General features: G+C 39.4%; 1 protein-coding gene across 4 annotated transcripts in view; it reads right to left on the bottom strand.

Moving 5' to 3' along the window:
• The window catches only part of LIN28B (lin-28 homolog B), a 93,556-nt gene that overhangs the window by 35,645 nt on the left and 34,881 nt on the right, over positions 1-23,030 (bottom strand). For all 4 annotated transcript variants that reach the window (XM_015284527.4, XM_015284525.4, XM_015284528.4 and 1 more), the window contains one exon: positions 5,082-5,266. In XM_015284527.4, the coding sequence (XP_015140013.1) occupies positions 5,082-5,266 (185 nt within the window). The remainder of the gene's footprint in view (positions 1-5,081; positions 5,267-23,030) is intronic.

Consider the following 23,030-nt stretch of genomic DNA (forward strand, 5'->3'; position numbering starts at 1 on the left):
AAATTCTTACTACCTAAAACTAATTGAAAGACAGCCAGGGAAAAGGAGATATTCACATTTTAAACTGACATGCCATCCTCAGGTAATGTCCTTTTGCAAGGCCACACTTATAAGAAATGTGCACAAAACTGCATGACTTCTCTGCCAGTTTCCTCTTTAGAAAAGGGCAGCAGTATACGCACTGTCTACCTAGGAGAGGAGCAGTAAAGTTCAGCCCTTTGACAGTTAGATGCTGACACCATTTTGTGTCGAAGGGAGAAGCTCTGAGGTTTTCATCCATCCTCCGTGCAGCTGCTCTCTCTCACTTCCTTTGCCCTGGTGCCCTTTGATGCTATGGCAGGGCCTGAAGCGGGTCCCCAGGGGACAGCTGCATGCTGGGGCTGGCAGAAAGGTAAGACAAGTAGGCATGGAAGTACCCCTTCCTGAAGGGCTCTCCCCAGCCTCCTTGTCCCCACCATTTTGCAAGTATGGCTTTTAATGATCTTCTCCCATTTCCTACTAGCTCAATGTTCTCCTTCACAGCTTGTACCAGCCCAATTATTCAACATCCATCACAAAAATCCACTCAGTTTGAACCATCAAATGCTTTGCTATGAGAATTAGACACTTGAGGATGATTTAGCCAGTGAAGATGGAATTTAATATAATCTGAAATTTGAAATGACTATATCTCATAACTTCTGTTTCCTACACTAGCTCTCTTAGTTCTACCAACTTCAGCCCAGACGCTCTCAATAGTACACCAGTGCCATCACCTCTAAGAGCTGCTTGTGCAGAATACAAGCTCTTAAAGATGAAGTATGTGAAAAAGACTTGCAATTTTCTAAATTTTCTCATTATAACATAACTTTGGATCATCATGAAGGCCTTCAGACTTCATTTTCTGACTCAGACACAAACTAACTTTAAGTGTCAGTTCATCAGGGAAGTATGTTATTATTTGATACAGCCCCCTGCCTCAAGTGGCTGTATTACAGCTGGCAACTTAGAAATATTTCGAAATTATGCTTTCTGTCATATCTGAAAATTACAATAAAAATATCACTTAATACATCTTAACACAAAAAAACTTCTTTTTTAGTTGTCTTTCATTAGCAGTTGTCTACATTGGAAAAGGTTTTTGAAGTGTTACATCTGTGCTGCAGCATTCCTTACAATTTAACCAATTGAGTTACAAGTACATGGCTACCTCACTAACCACATGCCTAGAACAAAATTCAGCACGTACAGTCTTTTCAGTGGCAATATTTAATTTCTAGCAGACTTCAGCTCCCTTCTTCACACTCTACTTGCAGGGTTGTTCTGTAAAGCAAGTCAGTGGAATGTTTCACATCAAAGGAGAAATCTCGGAACATGTCATTTGCTACAGGTTTAAATCCAAACCACTTACTGATTCAGTTCATCTGGGCCAGAAGGGTGCATGGGTGCATCTCAGCCACAAGTGTTGTGTTAGTGGAGGATAGCACTGAAATTTCATAAACTGGAATTAGGAGATGGAGCTACACCTTTACTTCTTCCTTATCCTTTCCCTCTTGAGTCACTGTTTCTATTTTGGTGTAAATACTTCAAAACCAAACAAGAAAAAAAATGCGTCCCTCTCACTCTCCAAAACGTTCCACTTGAATAGAGTGCCAATCCAATCAGGTAGAACTCTACAAACACTCCGCTGAAGAAGTATCAAACTTTGAGTTTCAATCAGAAATATTTACAGATACTGGATAATATTTTCAGGTCTCAGAGATAACCCTAGCTTCTAGTCCTGAGAGCATCACTCATCTTCTCTGTTAATACTGTGCCAAAGACATAGAGGTAATATTTATTTAAATATTTACACACAATTCTTTTCCCCCTATTCCAAATCTTATCTTAAGATGGCTGGCTAAGTTCTGATCTAAGTTTATTCTACTCTAAATCAAGATTTCATGGACTTGTTTACAAGTTATGGAGCAGATGATTAAGACAAGAATTCAGAGTGCTTTATCTTTTTCGCATCAGCTCCTGGTGGTCATTCTTAGAGATCAGCACAAAGTACTTCCGAGTCAGATCACTACTGATGCCAAGCAAAACACGCAGTAAGCAACTGATGAAGGCTCCTAGGAAAGGAATTGCATCCTGTTGTGCAGCCTGTTCAATCCCTGGGTGTCTTAGGTAGTCAAGTGCCAAGAGCTGTCCCTTCACATTTATGCTGTAGTAGGGCAGCTCTGAACCCAGAACCTGCCAGACTTAAATCCCAGCAGAGCATCATTCAGACGCCTCCACCCTAGTCCAAATTACTCTTAATATTTTGAAAAAAGAAGAACAACACATAAGAGACACAGATATTACAAAAGCTTAAAGTAAGGTCCCAGAACCTAAAGCCTGCCAGCTGCCTATGGCCACAGTTTCATTTCATGCAAACCACAAAAGACTTTCTCTTCCCAATACTATTATGTGTTAGCATGCTGGCTGAGAAACATGCCAAAGTGGCCTGTACAACTGTGAGCAATTACATACCTTTCCCTCACCTTGTTATAAAGTTAATGTGGCCAACAGTAATGTTGAGGGGGAATTATTATCAAAGCAATGTCACCACAGCAACAATATTCAGCAAATTACTGAGAGACCGAGTCTATTGGGGAAATACCACAAAATCTACAAACCAGCAACATCTGGTCACCTCAGCATCATGGCTTTTTTCACCCCTCCCTTCACGTTTTGCTTGCTTTTCCCTTTCTCTTTCCATCTTTGATATCTGTAACGATTTTTGCCATTCTTTCGTTCTGCGTGAATCCTGCCTGCACACCACTAACAGCCACAGGATCCATTTAAACAGAAGTTTCAAAACCTGCAGTGAGGTTGGCCTCTCATGCTGTTGCAATTACAATATAGAAAAGAGACAAACATCAGAACATGGAATTAACTTTCATAAATAGAGGCAGTTATCACAGCAGAATGGAAATCTTAAAAGAAATCTTCCACTATGCACATTGGAGCTGCACTTTTTCATTGGTTAGGTGTTTAAACAAAATCATTTTCCTTCAAGAAAGACACTGCTCGTCATCAAAAGATAACATCAGTGCTACTTCAGGAAGCTCAAATTTCAGGCTTTTTTGGAGTCTTACTCACTTGAAAGTAAGAATTTGAAGGTAGAGGTGGGTTTCTGCCTATGTTTACATATTCAAATTAACTCAATGTAAATCTGAATTTTTCCTTTTTTATAGTAAGGTGAAGATCAACAATGTTTTCCAGGATATATCTGTCCAATTTTGACTATGCTTTAGACTTGTAAAAATGTCATTGAAAGTAGGATTCATCTCACTTATCTTTAGAGACTTGCAAAGGAAATAAAGGAAATACGGAGCTAGGCTTGTTCTGAAGTCCATGACAACCACAAGGCAAGGCTCATCCCATATATTTTAGATGCTTTCCTAGGATGAGCTACATTCTAAAAGTATCACTTCCTTTGCACTGACTACCCTGTGCGCTACAGGTATTTACATTTGTTCAAATCCCTCTCTCCTTAAATATATATTATTTTTTCTGGTCTATTTATGACCTGTCAATTTAGACTTTCAGGTTTTTGAAGCAAGGATTGTCTTTCTTCATACACTGATGTGCAACAAACAGAACAAAAGCATTATGACTGTAGCCTCTGTTTGCTTCCACATTACAGAACATTAACAAAGATGATAATGCTATGAATATTGGAAGCACTGAAAAAAAAGTAAAGAAGAAAAAAAAAGATTTGTCATAGCCACAGCAGGCAACACAACACTGAGAGGTCAGATTTGGTGACCAACCAAATAGGAAGCTTTGTCCTGCTTACAAAGTCTGCCCTTGTTGTGGTTATGAACTCTGATCTGTTACAGCAGCAATAAATTTTGTTCATGGTCCTGAGATTTCACAAAGAAAGTGAAAGAACGACAATTATCATGTTGACTCCAGTCCTTAATTAAAAAAAAAAAAGAGAGAGAGAATGAGAACAACAAAAAAAAAGAAAATGAGAACAAGAAAAAGAATGAGAACAAAAAGATGAGAATGAGAAAAAAGAAAAAGAAGAAGAAAGGGGAAGCCTTTTGAACAGAGGGTGAGGACAAGAAGAGTTCATCTGTATCCAGCAAATATTCTCATCCCTATTTTCCAGAGCCTGGGCAATGCTCCCTTTCCAGGTGACCATATCTTTCCCGAACTATTCTTAGTTCCAGAATTTGCAATGAAAGAGAGCCATTTCTCTGTCATGCTGTAAATCATGTACTGCAGGGAAAACTTGGCTGTTGGGATGCTCTGAATGGGCTGTATATTCACAAGCTATACTTTTCCCTTGATCTGAGTGATGACATATTGGGCTTGGCAACATCAGGTGGAAAAAGGAGATTTGGGTAAAGGTAAGAGTCACGTAAAATACAAGTGCTTTTGGGAGGAAAGGCTGTCCTTAGGAAATAAAGTGCAGGTAGCTCCATAGTGAAGAGGATTACAGAACTTTGTAATGCCATCAGATGCAGAAAGTAAAACAACAGTAGTCAAATTGCTGCACTTCCATAAGTGCATCTCTGGAGATTAAACATTAACCTGTAATAATATTACAGTACTACTTCAGACCACCAACCATTATGGCTTTCAGAAACTTCAGATACCCCTTTTCACCGAGTAAAAATATAATTAACCAAATAACACACACCTCACTAGTATTACTTTCAACCCTTCTGTATAGAACTACTGATGCACAATTTAAAATGACACTGCATTACAACAGTCTCTTTAGCATACACAGTTCTCAACTAAGCATGACATTACTTCACCTGTATTCAGACCGACCTGTCTTCACACTCCATCTGCAGTATTTTCAAAACAGTATTACATTCCTTTGCAGACTTCCTCTAATTCAATAAAACCTTCTCAAGAAAAACCAATCAACTGAGTGATTTATGTAGTTGAACAGGTACAGCTTAATAGCCTTAATGAAATTACTGTGCTACATATAAAAGCACATTTACACAGAAGAGCCTTCTTTCACAAATGAATAAACGCTGAAAATATAACTTCAAGAAAAACTTGCAAATAAAGAGGAAAAAAAAGGTAAAATAACAAAGTAAGGTAATTACCTATCTCCCTTTGGTTTTCTTTTTTGTACTGTCTTCCCTTTGGGTCGTCTTTCACTTCCTAAACAGGGGCTCCCACCAGGGCCTGTTACCCGTATTGATTCAAGGCCTTTGGAAGATTTCTTGTAAGTAAATTCCACTGGTTCTCCTTCTTTTAGGCTTCTAAATCCTTCCATGTAAAGCTTGCTCTGCAAATAGGAAAAACACTCTTGGTTACCATTGTCTTAAAAACAGTATTTACATTCATAATCAACAGGACAAATTATTCTGCCTACTATTCTAAAAAATATACAGGTCAACTAACAGCTTCCTCTGCATGAGCTAGCAGACAAGACTACAAATTTTAGTCCTGGAAACACTGAAAACACTGTTCAACACTGAACAAGTAATGTTTTTTTTTTCCAGCATGAACAAAATTGAAATAATATTTTCCTCATCTGTGTTGAATACTATTGATCTAAGAAGGCAGAGAAGTGCTGCAACCTTAAAAATTCTAGGACAGCTGTAAGTGAAAAATCTTTTGAAATAAAGTGGAAAGTACAGATCTGTATTTTCATTCACAGAAATCAGTAACACAAGTACAAGTGAAATAAATACTAGTATGTTGTCTGATATTACATAGTAGCAGCAAAATCTTGGATCAACTGAAATCAACAGAAGCTCACCACTGATTTTAATGTAATGAAAATTTTAATATTGATTCCTATAAATTACATACAATAATTAATTTATACCCCAGGACCGAAGTGATGAATTTAACTCTTAAATAAAATGACTGTCAAGTTAAGTTAGACAATTTATTTTTGGGGAAAAAAAAATACAGTAAACACTGCTTGTACTAACCACTTATTTTAGAAGTTATACATTAAATGAGTGAGGTCAATTGGACTTAGAGAATATTTTACAAAATCTCTGTCCATTTCCAAATGCATTCTTGTATTTTTTTTATAAAAGAGTTGCAAAACACATTTTATTCTTCTGCTCATGAACTCTTCACAGCAAAGAAAGCAATTTATGAGTTGATACTTATCAGCTCTCCAGCACTCACTTGGCTGTGTCACGCAATTAAAGAGGGAATCTTCAACACAGGTACTGTCCCACTCAACTACATGTCAAAAAGAACGAAGTGACATTTGACTAACTCACATCCACTGCCGCCATGTGCAACTAGAGAATGTGTTGACATAATAGATTCACAGAATCATTAAGATTGGTAAAGACTTCTACGATCATCTAGTCCAACTCTCTATCTACCACCCAAATTTACTGGCTGCAAGATCAAGTCCAAAGAGTGGTGGTCAATGGCTCAGTGTCTGCGTGGAGACCAGTGATGAATGGTGTCCCACAGGTGGTCAGTGCTGGGACACTGACATCAGCAGTCAACAGACCAATTCAATATCTTCAGTGGATCTTGAGTAGACGCACCAACAGGGAGAATCAAGTGTGTAAGCACAAGCATTTGAGCCAGCTTAGGTACTGCGGGGTATTCCCCACAGACTTATAACTGCTGTTTCATAAGACAATGGGTCACCACTAATGGCTGTGTCACCACTGCCAGGCTCATGCAGTGACTGAGACACTCTTAACACACGAAACGGCACCATACACTTCTGTTTTGGCATCTAAATCCCATGTCTGGCAGCTGCTTAGATGTCTTCCCCTGTAGGCTGTACTGGCAACATTATCTTCACAGACTTTTAACAGAGCACAAGAACAAAAGCTGACTGAGTCCATACATAAGAGAAGAAAGAGGTGTTCTCTTCCAAAGGATGACTGAAGACAGGACAAGAAGCAACAGGCTTGAACTGTGTCAAGGGAAATTTAATTTGGATGTAAAGATAAGTCAGTACAAGAAGAATTCTCCTTGCTGGAAACAGCTACAACTTGGCTTTACAGGGCACTGAACAACTTAACCCAAGGTCCTGCTTTCTACAAAAGGTTGGATCGAACTACCCCAAGAGGTCCCTTCCAACCACACTCTGACTCAGATATGCTGGAGCTCACTCATACACAGTATAATGTACAACAGCATTTCTGCAGTGCTGTTAGACTAAATTAAAAATTAAAAGAAATATTCCCAATTATTTTGTAACAAAACCATGTCAAAGAACACACGCATATTTGCTTCAAAGAGCTCAAGTACCGGACCAGCTAAGTCCACCCAGCAACAACCATTCATAACACACCAAGAAATTTCTAACATTAGACTGACAGAGAGATTCAGTTATGTTGTTTTTTTTTTCCAGGAGTGAAAAGTAAGCACCAACATGGTTCCACTGGTTAGAGAAAGGTTCATTTTTGGCTAGTTTTGTTTATCCAGTTGCACAGCTCTATCACATGCAGCTCTTCCAAAAAATGTTTTAAGCATTGTTAAGTGTTAAGACAAATACTTGACAGGGAAGACAGTAGTTCTATATAAACCAGTAAACCATCCAGCATTATTTCAGGCAAGCTCTCCATTCTGAAATGTCTGCACAGCAGTAAAGGAATCTGCCACAGTGGACACACCAAAATTCAGAACATGCCCAGATGACATTACCGCTTGAAACAACAGATTTTGCCTGTGCCAGTAATCCACCTGTAGGCCCATCCACACCTCTTCAACAGCCATGAGGGAAATCTTGGTAAAAGGGTAAGTACTTTGTCCCCAAATAACGCATATAGTTAACTGTTTCAAAATCAGGCCAGTATTACAAAACAGATGTCTGCTTATCACAAAGAGAACCTCAAGCAGATAAACACAAGGCTTGATTTTTCTCTAGTACAGAATATGGCATGGATGTTCTGTCTTTTTGTTTAATTACAACTTAATGAAGATACAGTTAAGTCCACAGCAAGACCTTTTCCTTTCCAAGTCTCAGTTTATAAAATAAACACCAAGAGGCTGATATCTGATATGCACGTAATGTTGTATCTTCTACTTTACTTCAAAAGAAAAAAAGTACTTAAAGTACAATCTAAGACAAGACATTATTAGTAGCCTAAAATGTTTCCATTTTTTGTCATTTCACTTCTAACAAAACAATTTTCACTTCCAAATAAAGAGTACTTAGAAGAGGGTATTTTAAAGTATCTTTGCAAGCTAAAGCTATGGTACAATTATCATGCTTTCGTAAGTAATGTATTAAGCAATTTTTGAATGCTTTTGACCCAAGCACTTTATACAGCAGCAAAGGTTAAAAAAAAACATAGTCCAGATTACTTGAACAGCACCCTCCTATAACACACCTCAACAGCTTATCATTGCTACAGATGGATTTGGTGTACTTTGACTTACTATATGAACGTGTACAACATTGTCAGCCTTCTCATAGAGAGATTCTCTGTGTTTGCAGTAACAACTCAAAAAATTGGCACTTGGAAACCAGAAGAACAAAGAAATAAAAAATAAGAAGTTTAAAACCCTTAAGTTAAGAGTCCTTCTCAACTCTGCTGAAGAGCTGGACAAAAAAAAAAAATGTCTGTAAAGTCAATAATTTAACAGGAGGAGTCCTAGCTCAGTGTTTTCCTCACATTACTTGAACAAATAAAACTCCCACAATTAAAAGCAGTCAGAATTTCAAGTCAGTGAACCATTCCTAGAGCCCTGAATGGGGTGTATGGGCATGCTGCCAATGAAGAAAGGGAAACTTAAAAGCTTCATGCTTTTACCCCTTTCTCTCTTTCAACTGTCAGACTTTGCTGTTATTTTTACCAGAAGTCAATACAGTGGCTTCAGACAGTTTTGAGTTTTCAGGGGTTTTTTTTTTGACAGAGCCATTTTAACTTTTTTTTTCTTAAGACATCCAATTATTTCTTGATTTTTTAGCTCACAACGTATCATCTTGCACATCTCCTCACAAGCAGCAACTTGGCCCAAAAAGCTCTGAAGTTCACAACAGTAATAACTACAGAAATCAGAGTCAAAAATCCATGTTTACAAGTTCCTGAAAAGTATTGCTTAGTGTGAAACAAATCCCAAAATATAACAAATATCAGTTGCATTAGCAAGTCTGCCCCAGAGAAAAATAGCATTTCTTTGACAGTGTCAGGGAATGCTTGCAGCACTCCCTCAGCTCTACAGAAGAAAGGAAGTTTGGAATTCAGGCTCATTACAGGGGTCTGATCTCTGATATTCAGTGTGCATTACTTTTATTAATACGTCCAGGGGGTCAGGAGAACAGGTTCCCAGCATGCGTCTCCTCAGCACTTCTCTGCCGTTTCTAGCTGGGGCTGTAAACAACTGCTGGAGCAGGCATTAAATTCTTGGGAGGAAGGAGTTATTTGGTGGCAACTCTGCTTAGATCATTTATTTTCTGTATCTCTCATTTCTGCCTCTTTTCATCTAGTGATTGATTGATTGCTCTGTACAATGACCAGATGCCACCAGTATGCTGGGTTTCACAAAGTAAGAAAATGGTTTTCCCTCTGAAATTACCTACAATTAAATCCAGATACGAGGGATGGCATCCTGAAGCCCAGCCAAGCTAAAGGACTGCTGCAACAGTCCAGCAAACTTCATTTTAGGATGTTTGTAAAGATAATGTATTTGTGCAGACAGAATGCTAAAACAAACAAACAAAAATCCACTGTGTTAAACAATAGCCTCTCAAAGAGCAGCAAGTCACTCTGCATTTACACTGAACCCAAAGGCCGTGCATCCATGCAACAATCTAACCTCTTGCCACTCTTCCCTCCCGCTCCCTGCTCCTGCTGACCTTAAAGGTCTTTTCCTGCTCCTAGAGGCTTATCTTGCACCAAATCTGGCACTTCTCAGTCCTCCCCATAAGCCAATTTAACCCACTAATCTGACAGGAAACAAACTCAGTTTAAAAAAAAAAAAAGGAAAAAAAAGAAAAAGGTGAGGGGGAGGAGTAAGAGGAAGAGGAAATGGGGATAGATTTCTGTTTTTCCAGTGAGCTAAATCTGTTCACAGAATGGTTCAATGAGCTCCAGGGTGCACACAGTGGACACTGCAGCTACTGAAATTAAAACGTGCTACTTAAAAAAAAGACAACAAGAATATCAAACAACCAAAAACCCAAAACCCATCACCACAAAAAAAGCCACATCATTAGTTACAGTACCTAATTTGCAGTTTGATTACAAAAAATATTTCTAAGTTTACTTTAAAAAATAAAGCCATTAAGATTTCCTGGCATCTCTCAAAGACTTGCACTTTGGGTGTCAGTCAGTGAAAAGCCACGTATACAACACACAGATGACATTTACTAGGCAGGGGAAGCAACTTCATGAACTTTACAGTAGAGAAAGAACTGGTACCGAGGCAGGTACAGCAGTGCAGCTGGCACACCACAGTTTCACATCCTTATTTACTTGGAATTTGTTTCTGTCTTGCGTTTCTTTCTTAGCTTATCTGCTCTTCCTTCCTTTCACATTACCTTTTCACTACCAACAGCCCTGTGAGGAGACAGCCCTCTGTTAGAAAGAGACGTGTGATTTCCCAACATTCTCTTCGTTTTTCACTGCTTGATATTCAAGTTGAACCTCCTCTCCATTTAAGCCTCCAGTGTGTCAGTTCACCCAAGTCCACAGACTGGTTCTCCTCATTCAACAAAATTAACACTTAAAAAAAAAGCTATTGACTTTTTATCTCCCCATTCAAACCAAATTAACCGAGTCCATGCCTTGTCTTCATTTTTTAAAACAATCAATTTCTCTATAATGCCACCAATTCTTTGCAAATAACATGACTTCTATTCTGAATTTCTGTTCTGGGAAGAAAATTAGAGACTACCGTGTCCAGAAATATCTCATCATTATAATAACCATATCATTGTAATTTGTGCTTAAATAACAGTCTGGCCTAATACATAGTCTAACTTTAATTATACTGTTCAATTAGTATTTCTCTCTTGTAATATTATTACTACACTCTCCGTATATAAATCCTTAACTAGAAGTCTATAGCAGGTCAGCCATGATTACTTCCCAACATGACCTGATCAAACATACTCCACTGCATCCACACAGTTGTTTATTTCTTTACACAGCACCATTTCATTCACGATACTTCACTAATTTTCTGCATAATTTTCAGTATTTGTGTTCAGGCCACGAACGCTACTTGACTGTGTTTCTGCTGCCACTATATCTGGTTACACATTCAGCACCAGCTGTTCTAGTTTTGTATACTCATGAAAAGAATCTGGATAATAAACAGCCCATTTGCTTCTCCCTGATCTCCCCCTGCTTTCTAGCCATAGTAAGTACAATTTTCTGTTACAGCACAGCACCCATATGACTTGTCTTCTACTACTTGTTATTGCCTTTCCTTTGTTCAGAACATTTGTGTTACAACACTTACCATCCTCGTTTACCCAATTTTCCTCTTCTCTGCTACCATGAAAATGATTCTGGTCTCTTTTCTCATTTCTTAGTTCACTTGTTTTCTCACCAGTCATGCCAGCAACAAGATAACAGTTTTAGGACACAGTTCAGATGGTTAAAGAGACAGTTCCTCTTCCCCAACCTCAGCCTCACACTATCAACCCAGGAAGAAAACCATTCATCTATCCTTGGTTGTGTAAGGCTTTTTGCTGTGCTTCACATGAATCAGGTCTCCACAGAGCCAAAAAGCCACCAGCACACCTCAACAGAAGCTGCTGTGTGAGAGCGCAGCCGTGGCAGGTAAGGAGAGACCACCCCATGCTGCACGCTATTTCTTTTGATTGCATCTCACCACTATGTCACTTATATTGCCTCTGTGATACCCTGAAACCACACCAATAATCCTAGGAGGCTTTAATACCCTCCAAAGTCTACCACTGAAGAGTATCTTTTCTCCTCATTGTCTCCCAATGGTTGAACGCATCCCACTGCCCTCACTGCTGCCTGGCCATACCATTTTATGGAACTGTATGAATCTCCCCAGGATGGGGTTGTTACCTTCAGTTCTTTGCCACTAATTCCACACTGACCCGAGCGCTGTCATTTCACGCAGCAAAAGCTGCCTTTTTTTCTGTTACAGGTACCCTTGTCTGCTGCAGGGCAGCCCTAAAGAAACTCAGAGGGTCTTTCTACAATTACGAACAAATGAATATTATTGCTCAGGCAGATTATCCTCTTAATTATCCTCAGAAGGAGGTTCTGGGCAGAGTATTTCTTAAGCCTCCTTTCTGTTAGAAATCCAAACTGCCCAGACAGAGGTCGAGACAAGCATTTATTGCAGCTTTTTTCATACTAGCAGAATGGACATGCCACAGTAAGCCCTGGGCCTTTTCTTCTGGAGTAGGGGACTGCACCAAGACTCTTCAAAACAACAACAAAAACAAACAAACAAACAAAAAACATGTAGAACACCAGAAAATCTCTGAGTGCCGCTAAGTCTGGTTCTCTCATTTCTTCCACGGGTCATACAAATGGACCAAAATCTGCCTGGTGAATATAACAGAGCTTTCCCCCTTTTGGCACCTCTCCCATGAGTTTAATGCTGAGAGACAGCACACAATATGGCTATGATTCATTCTTGCTAAAAATACACCAAATACAGCGTGAACACAGTTGTCCCCTAAAAGATCTAGAAATCAGCCGATTTCAACGGAGTCCCATAAGCATAGATGAAACTGCAAGAGCACAGGAAGGTGCATTTTACAACCCACATACTTTGCTGCGTTTTCCACGCACTGAGAATTTGCTCCAGTAGAAAGCATTAAGTCAATGGTACAGTTGCTTCACCTAAAACTAAACCACAACTTCCTTCAGATTTAATACACATTTTTGGTGTAATTAACTATATTTTCAGAAGCAACTGCAGCACCCTCATTTTCCCTGGCTGCCCTACCCTGTCTACGGCCTTCATTCCTGTGCTTCTCTACTCATCTCCTCGCATGGCAGTGACGATCCCTATACCATACATAAAGCCATACAAAGCATTTCCATGCCACCTCCTATCATCTCAAGAGACTACATATAACTAAAAAAAAAAATAGGCCCTGATTGTGCTGTGCTAATTCAAGTGTAACAAGATCTCCTTACATGCACCTTTCCCTTTTCCTGCACAGAAGTGGTTTGGAAAAGAGCCATAGTTTCACACTGCAAACCCTTAACTTCGATCTCTGTGAAGCTGTCCTTAACCTTTAAATTGCATTGCAACCAGCGCTGAAAAATAATACCAGGAAAAAGCAAAGAGGTTTAAATGCCTTTTTGTGTCCTAGCTTTACGTGAGAAAACTGTGTGTTTCACAATTGGCAATTACAGTAACCACAGGCTGACATAGGAAAACAGGCTTTTTTTTTTTTTACAGATGACTTAATATGTTAGTACAGAGACAGTTCAGCTCACCACGTTCTCATGGCAAAACATACCAAAATTATAACATTTGTCCCTTTCTTTCTGAAGTGTGGTATAACAGCTAACTACCAACTATCAAGGAACAGCAGCTTGTGGGGAGACGGTATAGGGGTGATGCTGGTAGGCTGAACTGGTTGCAAACCAAACATACCATGGACAAAATGGATCTTTCTTGGGAACAGTAAGTTGGGTAGGACTGGAGAAGTGGGAAAGGATGGAGCTGAACAAGAGGAATGTGGCTGGATCCTGCTGGATCTCAGGAACTTGAAGTGGTCAAGAGGTAGGGCATAAGGCAATGGAAGCATTGGGCCCTGTCATAACACAAGCGGTGAAGCTTACAAGGAGTAAGCTGGGGCAACATCCTGGCTGGAAATTCAAGCTCAAAGCCACCCTTTGATTGTCAATGGCCAACCGTTACAGAGGTTACTGGTTCTCAAAGCTGATGAACAAATCTGTCTTTCTTCCTAGGCTGTGAAAGCACAGGAGCAGCTAAGGCCCTAGAATTCCATCTCTGCTATCATCTCCTTTTTTTCCTTCATCTTCCCTTAGCTATCTGAGGACTGGAGCTCAAAGAACCAACCTGTCATATCCTGTCCATATGAGGAGAGAAGGAGTGACCAAATATCCAGATTCACTGGTCATTTACATATCCTCACACCACTACCACCAGGCTCTAAGCTGAACAGTACAGCCTGTGAGACTTATGACACCACCCTTGTGGGTCCTCACCTCAGAAAATCCATATCCTCAACAAGGAGGATGCTTTCTGAAAGCCACCATCAGCTGCATTAGTGTAAAGCCCTTCCATGCTTGAACAACCTCTTCTAATCCTTCAGAAAGTAGAAAGCTGCCTGAAAGATATTGTGAAAAAGGGAGCGAGGGAATAAGCGAGCACAGATGATACTTGAGCCAACCGAGAGTCACTATGCCCTAAGCAAGCCAGAGATAAAAATCTATCATCTTGTAAAAAGGAACCTCTCTCAAACTGTTCTCAAGTTTTTGGGCAAACATTTTCCTTCCTTTTGTAGTACAGATGTCCTTGACACCTGCTGAGGACTCACACTGCACTGTACAAGGTCCTGCACACATCATATAGGCATGGCTTATCAGCAGGAAATACACAGATATTGTTAAATCATTTGGAGCTCGGAATCTGCATTTGCTATTTTTTTAATCCAATTCAATGAAAATGTCAATACACAAGTGAAACAGAAGTAAAATACTGCTTGGAATATTTGTATACTAAAAGTTAAACTCACCACCAAGAATTAACACACACAGAAATGACAAAACTTGTGGGGCTAGAAAGTAAGTGCTCATGTAGCAAAGAGGTGGTAAAAAGGTTGTATTTTTAGTTTCATTTAAAATTACTTTCACAACATAATCCTGCACTATAAAAGCACAATTAAACAGTGGTGCTTACACTGTATTAACAACTCCTGACTTAGGATTCAAGTTGTCTAATATTTCTAAGGGTTTTTTTTTCTTCAGTTGGTTTGTTTTATGGTTAATCTTCCTTAGCTGTTCTTGTACAGCAAACTATGCACTTACTGATCTTCCCATTTTTTTAATCAAGCACTCCCTACAGTATCCCATCTGTTTTGTCAGAACTGTGAATACCTATCTGAAGGACCTGATCAATACCTGAACAAAACAACAGCTGTCTTCAAAGAATAACGAGCATCAGGTTATTTTCAACCTTCAAACCTTTATCACTTTCTTTGGAGAAGAGAGAGTGGAAGATCATCTAAGCACATCACAATTAAAGTACTAGAGAGAAATGAAAACCAGTAATAAATATCTAACGGTCTGGACCTAACAGGAAATGAGGGGGTAATTTCAAGTTAAATTACTTTTAGAAATGCATAGCAATGGAAGGAGATAATGTTGCTGATCGGAAAATTAACTTGAACTTATTACTATGGAGCATATTTATAACTTCACTGTGAAATAGTTACCTTAATAGTTGCATTTTAAAAGCTGATGGAAGTTGCTGGTTGTTGGAGGAAGACATTTTGTTACCAAAGCATAACCGGTTTGGTTTTTGTCTGTTTCTTAACAAAGAACACTTCCCAGGTTTCAATGAAGCACCTCTGAATTTGCTGTCATACAAATGGGAAAACAGCACTTAAGGTAAAACCTCTCCAAAGCAAATGGAAGAAATTGAAGAGTCCTTTATTGAAGAAGACAAGATTTTTACTGCCAAGGATAAACCTTATTACCAGAGCTATTGTGGAAGTACTCAGAAACACTTAAAATTTTTGACTTTTAAAATAATATCACTATCAAACTATATGTTGTGCGGAACTAATTGTGAAATTGGAGTGTTGTGCATATGCCGCATTAATCAACTAACAGTAATGCTGGCTTCTGCTCAGATTACATAATGCAAAACTGCTTAAATACTACTTAAGATTCCAATATTGAAATTGTTAATTTACACCCCAGTTGTACCATGCTAAGCCAATGAACGCAAATGCTTCACAAAGCCTCCTGAAAGAGGGTCAGACCAGCAGCAGTACAATGATCCAAAGGAATTCCTTAAGGACAACTCCTCTTGCAATTTGTTAACACAACTCTCACAAATACTTATGGGGAAGAGGAGACCCAGAATCATTAGCCTCTTAACTCTGAATTTGTCTGCTTTTGTGAGTTTGCTATGCATCAAAGGTGCACAGCCCTATGAAATGTAGGCAGGTGATTAGTTCTGATCTAATTACAAGGCAAATATTCAGCAACAGAAATTCTTCCAAACACACATATATGGTCCACCTCCATCATTTGATAATACCTTTTCAATGTCATGACATGAGCCACAGACCCTCCTCATTCTTCTTCACTGAGAGCCTAGCGTTTCGTAGGGTCCCAATTCCATGTGCAGCATACTCAGTTTTACTACTATCCTCAGTGCAGATTCTACGCCACTAACAACAAGCAAGCATCTTCTGTCGTAATCATCCCTTTTCAGACCAAGGTATCGCAAGACCAGAGATACTAGCTTTGCAGTACCTCCCCTCCACCAACAGCTCAGAACCCCCCCAAAAACTAACTGATGATAAAGGGACAAAGAAAGAAATAATAATACAGTTTCTACCACCTGTATTACTCCTTTATGGGTCCAATAAAAGTTGCCTGCTCCCTGACTGTTTGGTTTTAATACTAGAAGTAAACAAATTCCAAGCTCCCTTTTTCATTGGACTGTGAAAAAGAAAGCTCCAAAGGCTAAAACCAGAGAGACACCAGATAGTAACTAAGATGCAAGAAGCATAGCAGAATTGTGGGTGAAAACAATAAATTTCATGTATTATTTCTTTATTCGGACTCTCCAGTGACAGCTACGTAAGATTACAGAATCACAGAATGGTTTGGACTGGAAGGGACCTTAAAGATTACTAAGTTATAACCTGCCACGGGCAGGGCTGCAACACATGAGGCTGCCCAGGGACCCATCCAACCTGGCATTCAACACTTCTAGGGATGGGGCATACACAGCTTTCTCTGAGCAGCCTGTGCCAACGCACATGAGTAAAGGATTTCCTCCTAACATCCAACTTCGATCTTCACTCCTTTAGTTTAAAACCATTCCCGTTTTTACTATCAGTGTCAGACTATGAAGATAAAATCATGTGTGGTTGAAAGCACAATGTGTGATGTTGAGAGATGAGCACAGTACTAGATAAATATGAATTAAATTGCAATAAGTAAAATGGGGTTGGAGTTGCAACTGCAACTTCAATTTCAGAGCCCTCTACGTTTTTTCCTTTTGACTATACAAACTCATCTTTCCCTTATCACAGTTCACATACACTTTTATACACATGAATGCATGTGTATACTCATGCAATTTAAAGCTAGCTCTAGATATTCTGTGAACATCTCTTGTACATGTTATGCTATTGGAAAACAGGTACATTGCAGTATTAAACCTCAAAGGTTTTTTTCATCCAGGCACCACCTACGCGGGGTGCGTGTGCCCAGCACCTTCAGTATTTTCAGGGCCAGGGGCCTCTCTGACACCACCAGCTCCAAACACTTGCCCACTCTCCTGTGTACAGTTCTAGGGCAGCTCTCACCCCATCAAAAGAACCTTGGTTAAAATTAAAAAAAAAAAAAAGTTAAAGGCTTAAAATGCACCCTCACCAGCAGTTTCCAAAGACAGCCTACCTGGGGAGGAAGCTAACAGAACCAGAAGAGGCACAGGAGAAGGAACGCTGTTCTGCAATTAAACTGCGGTTACATGAACTCTAGCAATACATTCATGTGAACAGGTCAGCATCCATTTATGCAGTTTCTGACCTCCAGTTCTAGCAACAAATAGCTGTGGAGATGCAGTGAAGTAAAACTTACCCAGAAAAAAATAACGAAAAAAGCTATGTATGGGAATGACTCAGCTTTCGCTAAGTGATGTTTTGGAAGATAGCAGATGAAACTATAACATGAAATAACCTGAAAACCTCCAGTAGAAACATGGTAAATGCTTAAGAATCAACACATAGGGAAGATCTGTTACCACTGTCATCACTGTCATATGCACATCCAAAAATATCACAACACTTCCCAAAATTATTTTTAACAGCTTTGAGTAGTAGCAAGTAGACTGTTATGGACTCAAGTGACAGTCCCACCTGCAAAGCTGTTATTGTTGCCCTTTAATTAGACCCCTGAGAGCACTGCAACACAGAACTAGTGAAGATAGAGGTAAGTAGTTGTGATGAGAACAGAGAACACACAATTTTTTATTTCCGCACTCACTTTTTAAAGTGAGATTTTGCTCATTCAGTCAAAGATTGTCTCCACATGACTCAGAAGATTGCCACGGATATGAAAGGGGAGGATTGGGATCTACCAGTTGTCATCTAGGCTCCATACAACAAAACAGAGGAAATACAGACTTGGATTGTACATCCCCCTCTTGCCAAGAGAGGAGGCCTGAGAGCCCTGCTTGCACGCTGATGCACAGGGATGAGCTGGGGAGCAGATCTGCTTCAGCCAGAAGGGAACACAAACAACAGAGAATCTTGCTTTCTCTTAGAATACACGTGCAGGATTAAAGGCATAGATGAGCAGATGAGAATTTCACTGACTAAAGGACAAATAAGGTATTGATACCGAAGCTAGCTTAAGATCTCCTCTGGAAAAAAAAGTTCCATCCATCCATTTTGGGTAACACGACAAATATGTCTCTAATCATACAGACACTGTCTAAGAAAATGTTCTGTGGTAGTCTTTGCATTTCTGTTCACAAATGTAACCCATTAAATCTATTTGGCACTCTGAACAACCAAAAAATACACTACTAATGTCTGTATCCCTGAAGAACTGCACTAATCCCAGAAGCCAGTGACAGTAATGCAGCACAGAGAAGACAACCACACTTTCACACCTCCGCTTTTAGTGTTAGTGAACACCACGACTACGGAGGTGCAGACACGAGAGTACATGAGCTGCTCACCATGCACAAACAGCTGGCTGGTCCTGCAGCACTGCAACGGGACTGTGGCCACACCATGGCTCTTAAGAACAAATTAACAAAACTGCTTTTCTCTTTATGCACAGTACTACACCAGTACTACACCAGTACTTCTGCATTCTACAAACTGCTTAGAAATGGCCATTAAGTCACACGAATAGTTGTTAAGAAAAAAAGGAAAACATAAGCTCACATTCATGGCTAGTCACTTGTGAAATTTCTGCAGCTCATATACGTTGTGGGACTTCTTATGGCTGGCTTTGTTTTGTGAAATATTCCTGTGTTCATCGAAAAAATACCTTCAGATTAATCAGGTGCACAAAGAACTGTTACACAGACTGGTGAGATATTTTTGAGATAACAAATTTTAAGACAAGTTAGTAAGAAAATAGAAAGTTAGGATTTTTCAAGTTGACACAAATTAGCTTGATTAACCACTCTGATTTTTTTCCCCCCCGATAGAATCAAGTTCCTGAAGCTAACAATGAGAAACTTCAGAGTTTTCTGAGAAGAGCTCCTGGCAGACAATTAGGACACCAAAACGCACAGAGAAGAGGCACTATGACCCCAGACACAGGGCTGCAGGATGCATGACTCTCCACACCCCGTGCTTCCCCCTCCTCTAAGTCACTGAAACTAGAACAGCTGAATAGGCAAGAACGAGTATGACTAAAGCATTCATGTTTTCAGTTCAAGTGTGGATTTAGAAGAACTGAACAATAAACTACCAAACAGATACCCATGCACTGCTAAGTGGTGTTATTTTCAGCCTTAATTAACATAATCTAAACTGACTGAAAAGCTTGCTTAGACAGTAAAAATGAGGACCGATTTGTGTTGATAGAACTGTACCGCAGTATTTGCTAAGGTCTGTCCTTAGTCAAAAATCTCTAGATGCTGTTTTAGCAGAACTGGAAGACCCAGCTCCACAAACACTGCCTGTGCAGGCAAAGCTACTTCACAGAGTTCACAGCTTCCCCTGTGATTTGCTGCCTCCTCCTTCCATGTGTTTATGCTGATTTAGACATGTGGGATGCTACTGTTCCTTAGGTGTAGCTTTTAAAAACTAACAATCCCCCTGCACTATTTCTGAGAGGGAATGAGGTGTAAAAAATGAGTGTCTGAAAATGTTCCTTGATTTCACCATCAAGGAAAACATGTACTGCAAATGGACTCAGAGACACTTAAATCACAGATCTTCTCTCACTTATCCAGTCTTTGGGGTTCTACCGTTGCTCCCAGACTGACACCACAAAGAATGAAGGTCTATCACATTCAGAGTCAAAACCAGCAGCAGTCATTTGTTGCCTGGTGAAAAGGGCACGGTACTAACTATGCACTCCAGTAGCTCTCCAAAACTCTGCTGAGCCAAAAGGAGATTTGTTCATCACGTCTCAGAGTTGACACTATTACTACTAGAGAGGTGGCCATCAGTGATACTCCTCTGAGATATGAAAAACTCTTACCTACCACCCTACTAAAAACCTGACATGTATATGAACATTTGCTACATCTGTTTCACGTGCTTGTTCTGCCTCAGATGGTAGCACTGCAGAGTTCCTGATATAGCCTGCCCCCAAATCTTGAAAACCTTTTGACTCAGTCGTATTCTAATTATCAGGCATATTTTTAGCTTCTCTAACGTGCTTCAACTTCAGAGCTTGACAAGAATTTCTAATAAGGAAATTGACATATGATTAATAATGTGTTTAGATTTATAGCATATACTAGTTACCTTCTATACTGTAACATGTTCTACTCACAATTGCTTGTAACACTTTGATGCTACTTACTTTTGCTCCATTACAAGAAGGTACCCACAGAAGTTTTTTGGTTAAATATGATGTTCTGGTTTTTAAGAATAGAAGTAAAAATTACAAACTAACTGTTCATGAAACAAGAATGTCTGGCTTTTATACAGTAGCTTGAATCTACAATATCTTACTAAATTTGTAGGATTACATATGGACAATGACAGGGATATGGATATCTCTTTGCAGATACATACAGGCAACCTAGTTTCAGAAACTATTTCTACACTGACAGTAAAATATTAGAATTATTCATGTAAACTCATTAAAGTCATTTTTTAAATTAAATAATTATGTTCTCAGGAAAAGGGAGTCACTCCATTCTGCTCTTCCCAGCTCCAGATGCAATTCCCTCCTCCACACTGTGTACCTAACACTGGCATTCATGTGAGTCATCATCAGTTTAAGTAGCTACACCACTCAAAATTAATTCTACAGATAACACTTTTAAACAGGTATAGCTTGTCTGACTGTCTCATAAGAGAGCCTGGGCCAGTGCAAAAAGACCAAAGATTGTTCCTTCTGCTGTAGGCTCAACAGGCTAAACTCTAATGTCACATCATAACTTCATAGTACCGGTCTCCTGAACCTTTAAAGGACAGACAAAGTTTAATAAATAAAGATAATTTTAAAATGTTTTTCTTTGTGGGCCATCTGATTAAAATGGTTATAAACTATGCTAAGAATTCAAAAGGAAAGGGTTGAATAATTCACAGAAAAATCTGGAATTTCTAACAAAATCCTTCTGTCAATAATTATGAAGAGAAGCACAGACTTCTCTAGACAAGAGATTTTCAAAGTAAAAACACATTTCACTGGAAAATAAATGTTTGTATTTATATACCAATTCTATACAATTCGTATCTGATACAATGTCCTAACTTCATTACTCAATAGCAGATGAATCAAGGTGCTCGTTCTTCTCTGTCCCTTTCTTCTATCACCTTCACACTGCCGTTGACAAACCCACTGCCTTAACATCATGGATTAGCAAATGCTAACATATTGAATTAGAGATGGTAACTACCATTAGGATAAGTCTTGGTAAAGAGCTGAGCTTCTTAGTAGCTAACAACATGTAAAGCAGGAATGAAATATTTCTGTGAAAATGTAACAATTACTGAGCACTGAACCACTGGTCTTAAAAATTACTGCCATGAGATTTCACACCCCCCCCCCCCCCCCCCCCCAAAATAAAACCACAGTTAAGTGACAAGGTAATTTCTAATCAGTACCCAACTGAGCCTGCAGACACAGCAGTGCTGTACAAACAATGTGCTGATTTCTCCCACTGCAAAATGTGTATTACCTATAGCTCACCCAGGATTTTGGAAAACATACACAAAGAAATGAAAAATCACTGTCCTGCTAAGTTCTACTTGGACCATGGGTATGGCTCAAGTTAAGCATGTTTTTCATTTATTGCATTACAAAGGAAATCTCCAACCTCCTGCAGGTATCAGAAACCTTGAAGATCAAATATGAACTCACATTTTAGACTGTAACTGTGGGCTCATCTTCACTACTGTTAAATCAATTGTACTTAACTCAATTACAATGAGGTAATTACATTAACATGAGTCAGTGCATCCACACATGGCATTTGCATGTGTACTTAGTGAACTGCTGTTACCTCCCACATTGCATAAGTACTTCACTCAATCATGCCAAGCAATATGCAACTCAGGACAGTTTCACCCATGGTTCAAGCCAATAAGAAACCACACAGATGACAAAAAGCAGAATGGCACTACCTTCCCAAATGCCTCCATCCCACTTGCATGGAGTAAATCTATTGCAAAGCTATACTTAAACAAAGCACAAACTAAGCCCTACATAGGTTTACCTACCTGCTCTAGGACTCCATATCATTTATAATTTACTATTATCTAATCCTTTTGGAAAGGAAACAAGAATATCCAGAGGCTATCTTTGCAATCTTCTATTATTAAACAGAACGGTAAGGAATAAATGAATAAAAATACCCTTATCCGGAGCTCCTGACTACATCTGCTGACAGTCACATACACACCAGCAAGGGTCATTCCCTGGCTCTGAAGCAAAGTGACACAGCATCACCTAGCCTGATGACCTTCCATCCTTCCCCATCTCTCCCTACCAGGCAGCTTGGCTGTGCTCAGACTCCTGATCAGAATGATGCTGAGCACCTGCTATTCTGCCAGGTGTGCCTGATGCAGTAGAGAGGAAAAACTGGTAAGGAATACCATGCTACTCTTCACAAAGCGTGGAGGCTGATGCCACTGTCTCAGCTTGCTCTTGCTTTCTTTATGCTAGGTGCAGTTATAATGCCTGCAGAATACCACCGATTTAGTAAATAAGGGAGACTTTCTGCTAGAAATCAGCCAGCTGCTTGCAGCA

The sequence above is a fragment of the Gallus gallus genome, chromosome 3, assembly GCF_016699485.2.
Source record: "Gallus gallus isolate bGalGal1 chromosome 3, bGalGal1.mat.broiler.GRCg7b, whole genome shotgun sequence".
NCBI lineage: Eukaryota > Metazoa > Chordata > Aves > Galliformes > Phasianidae > Gallus > Gallus gallus.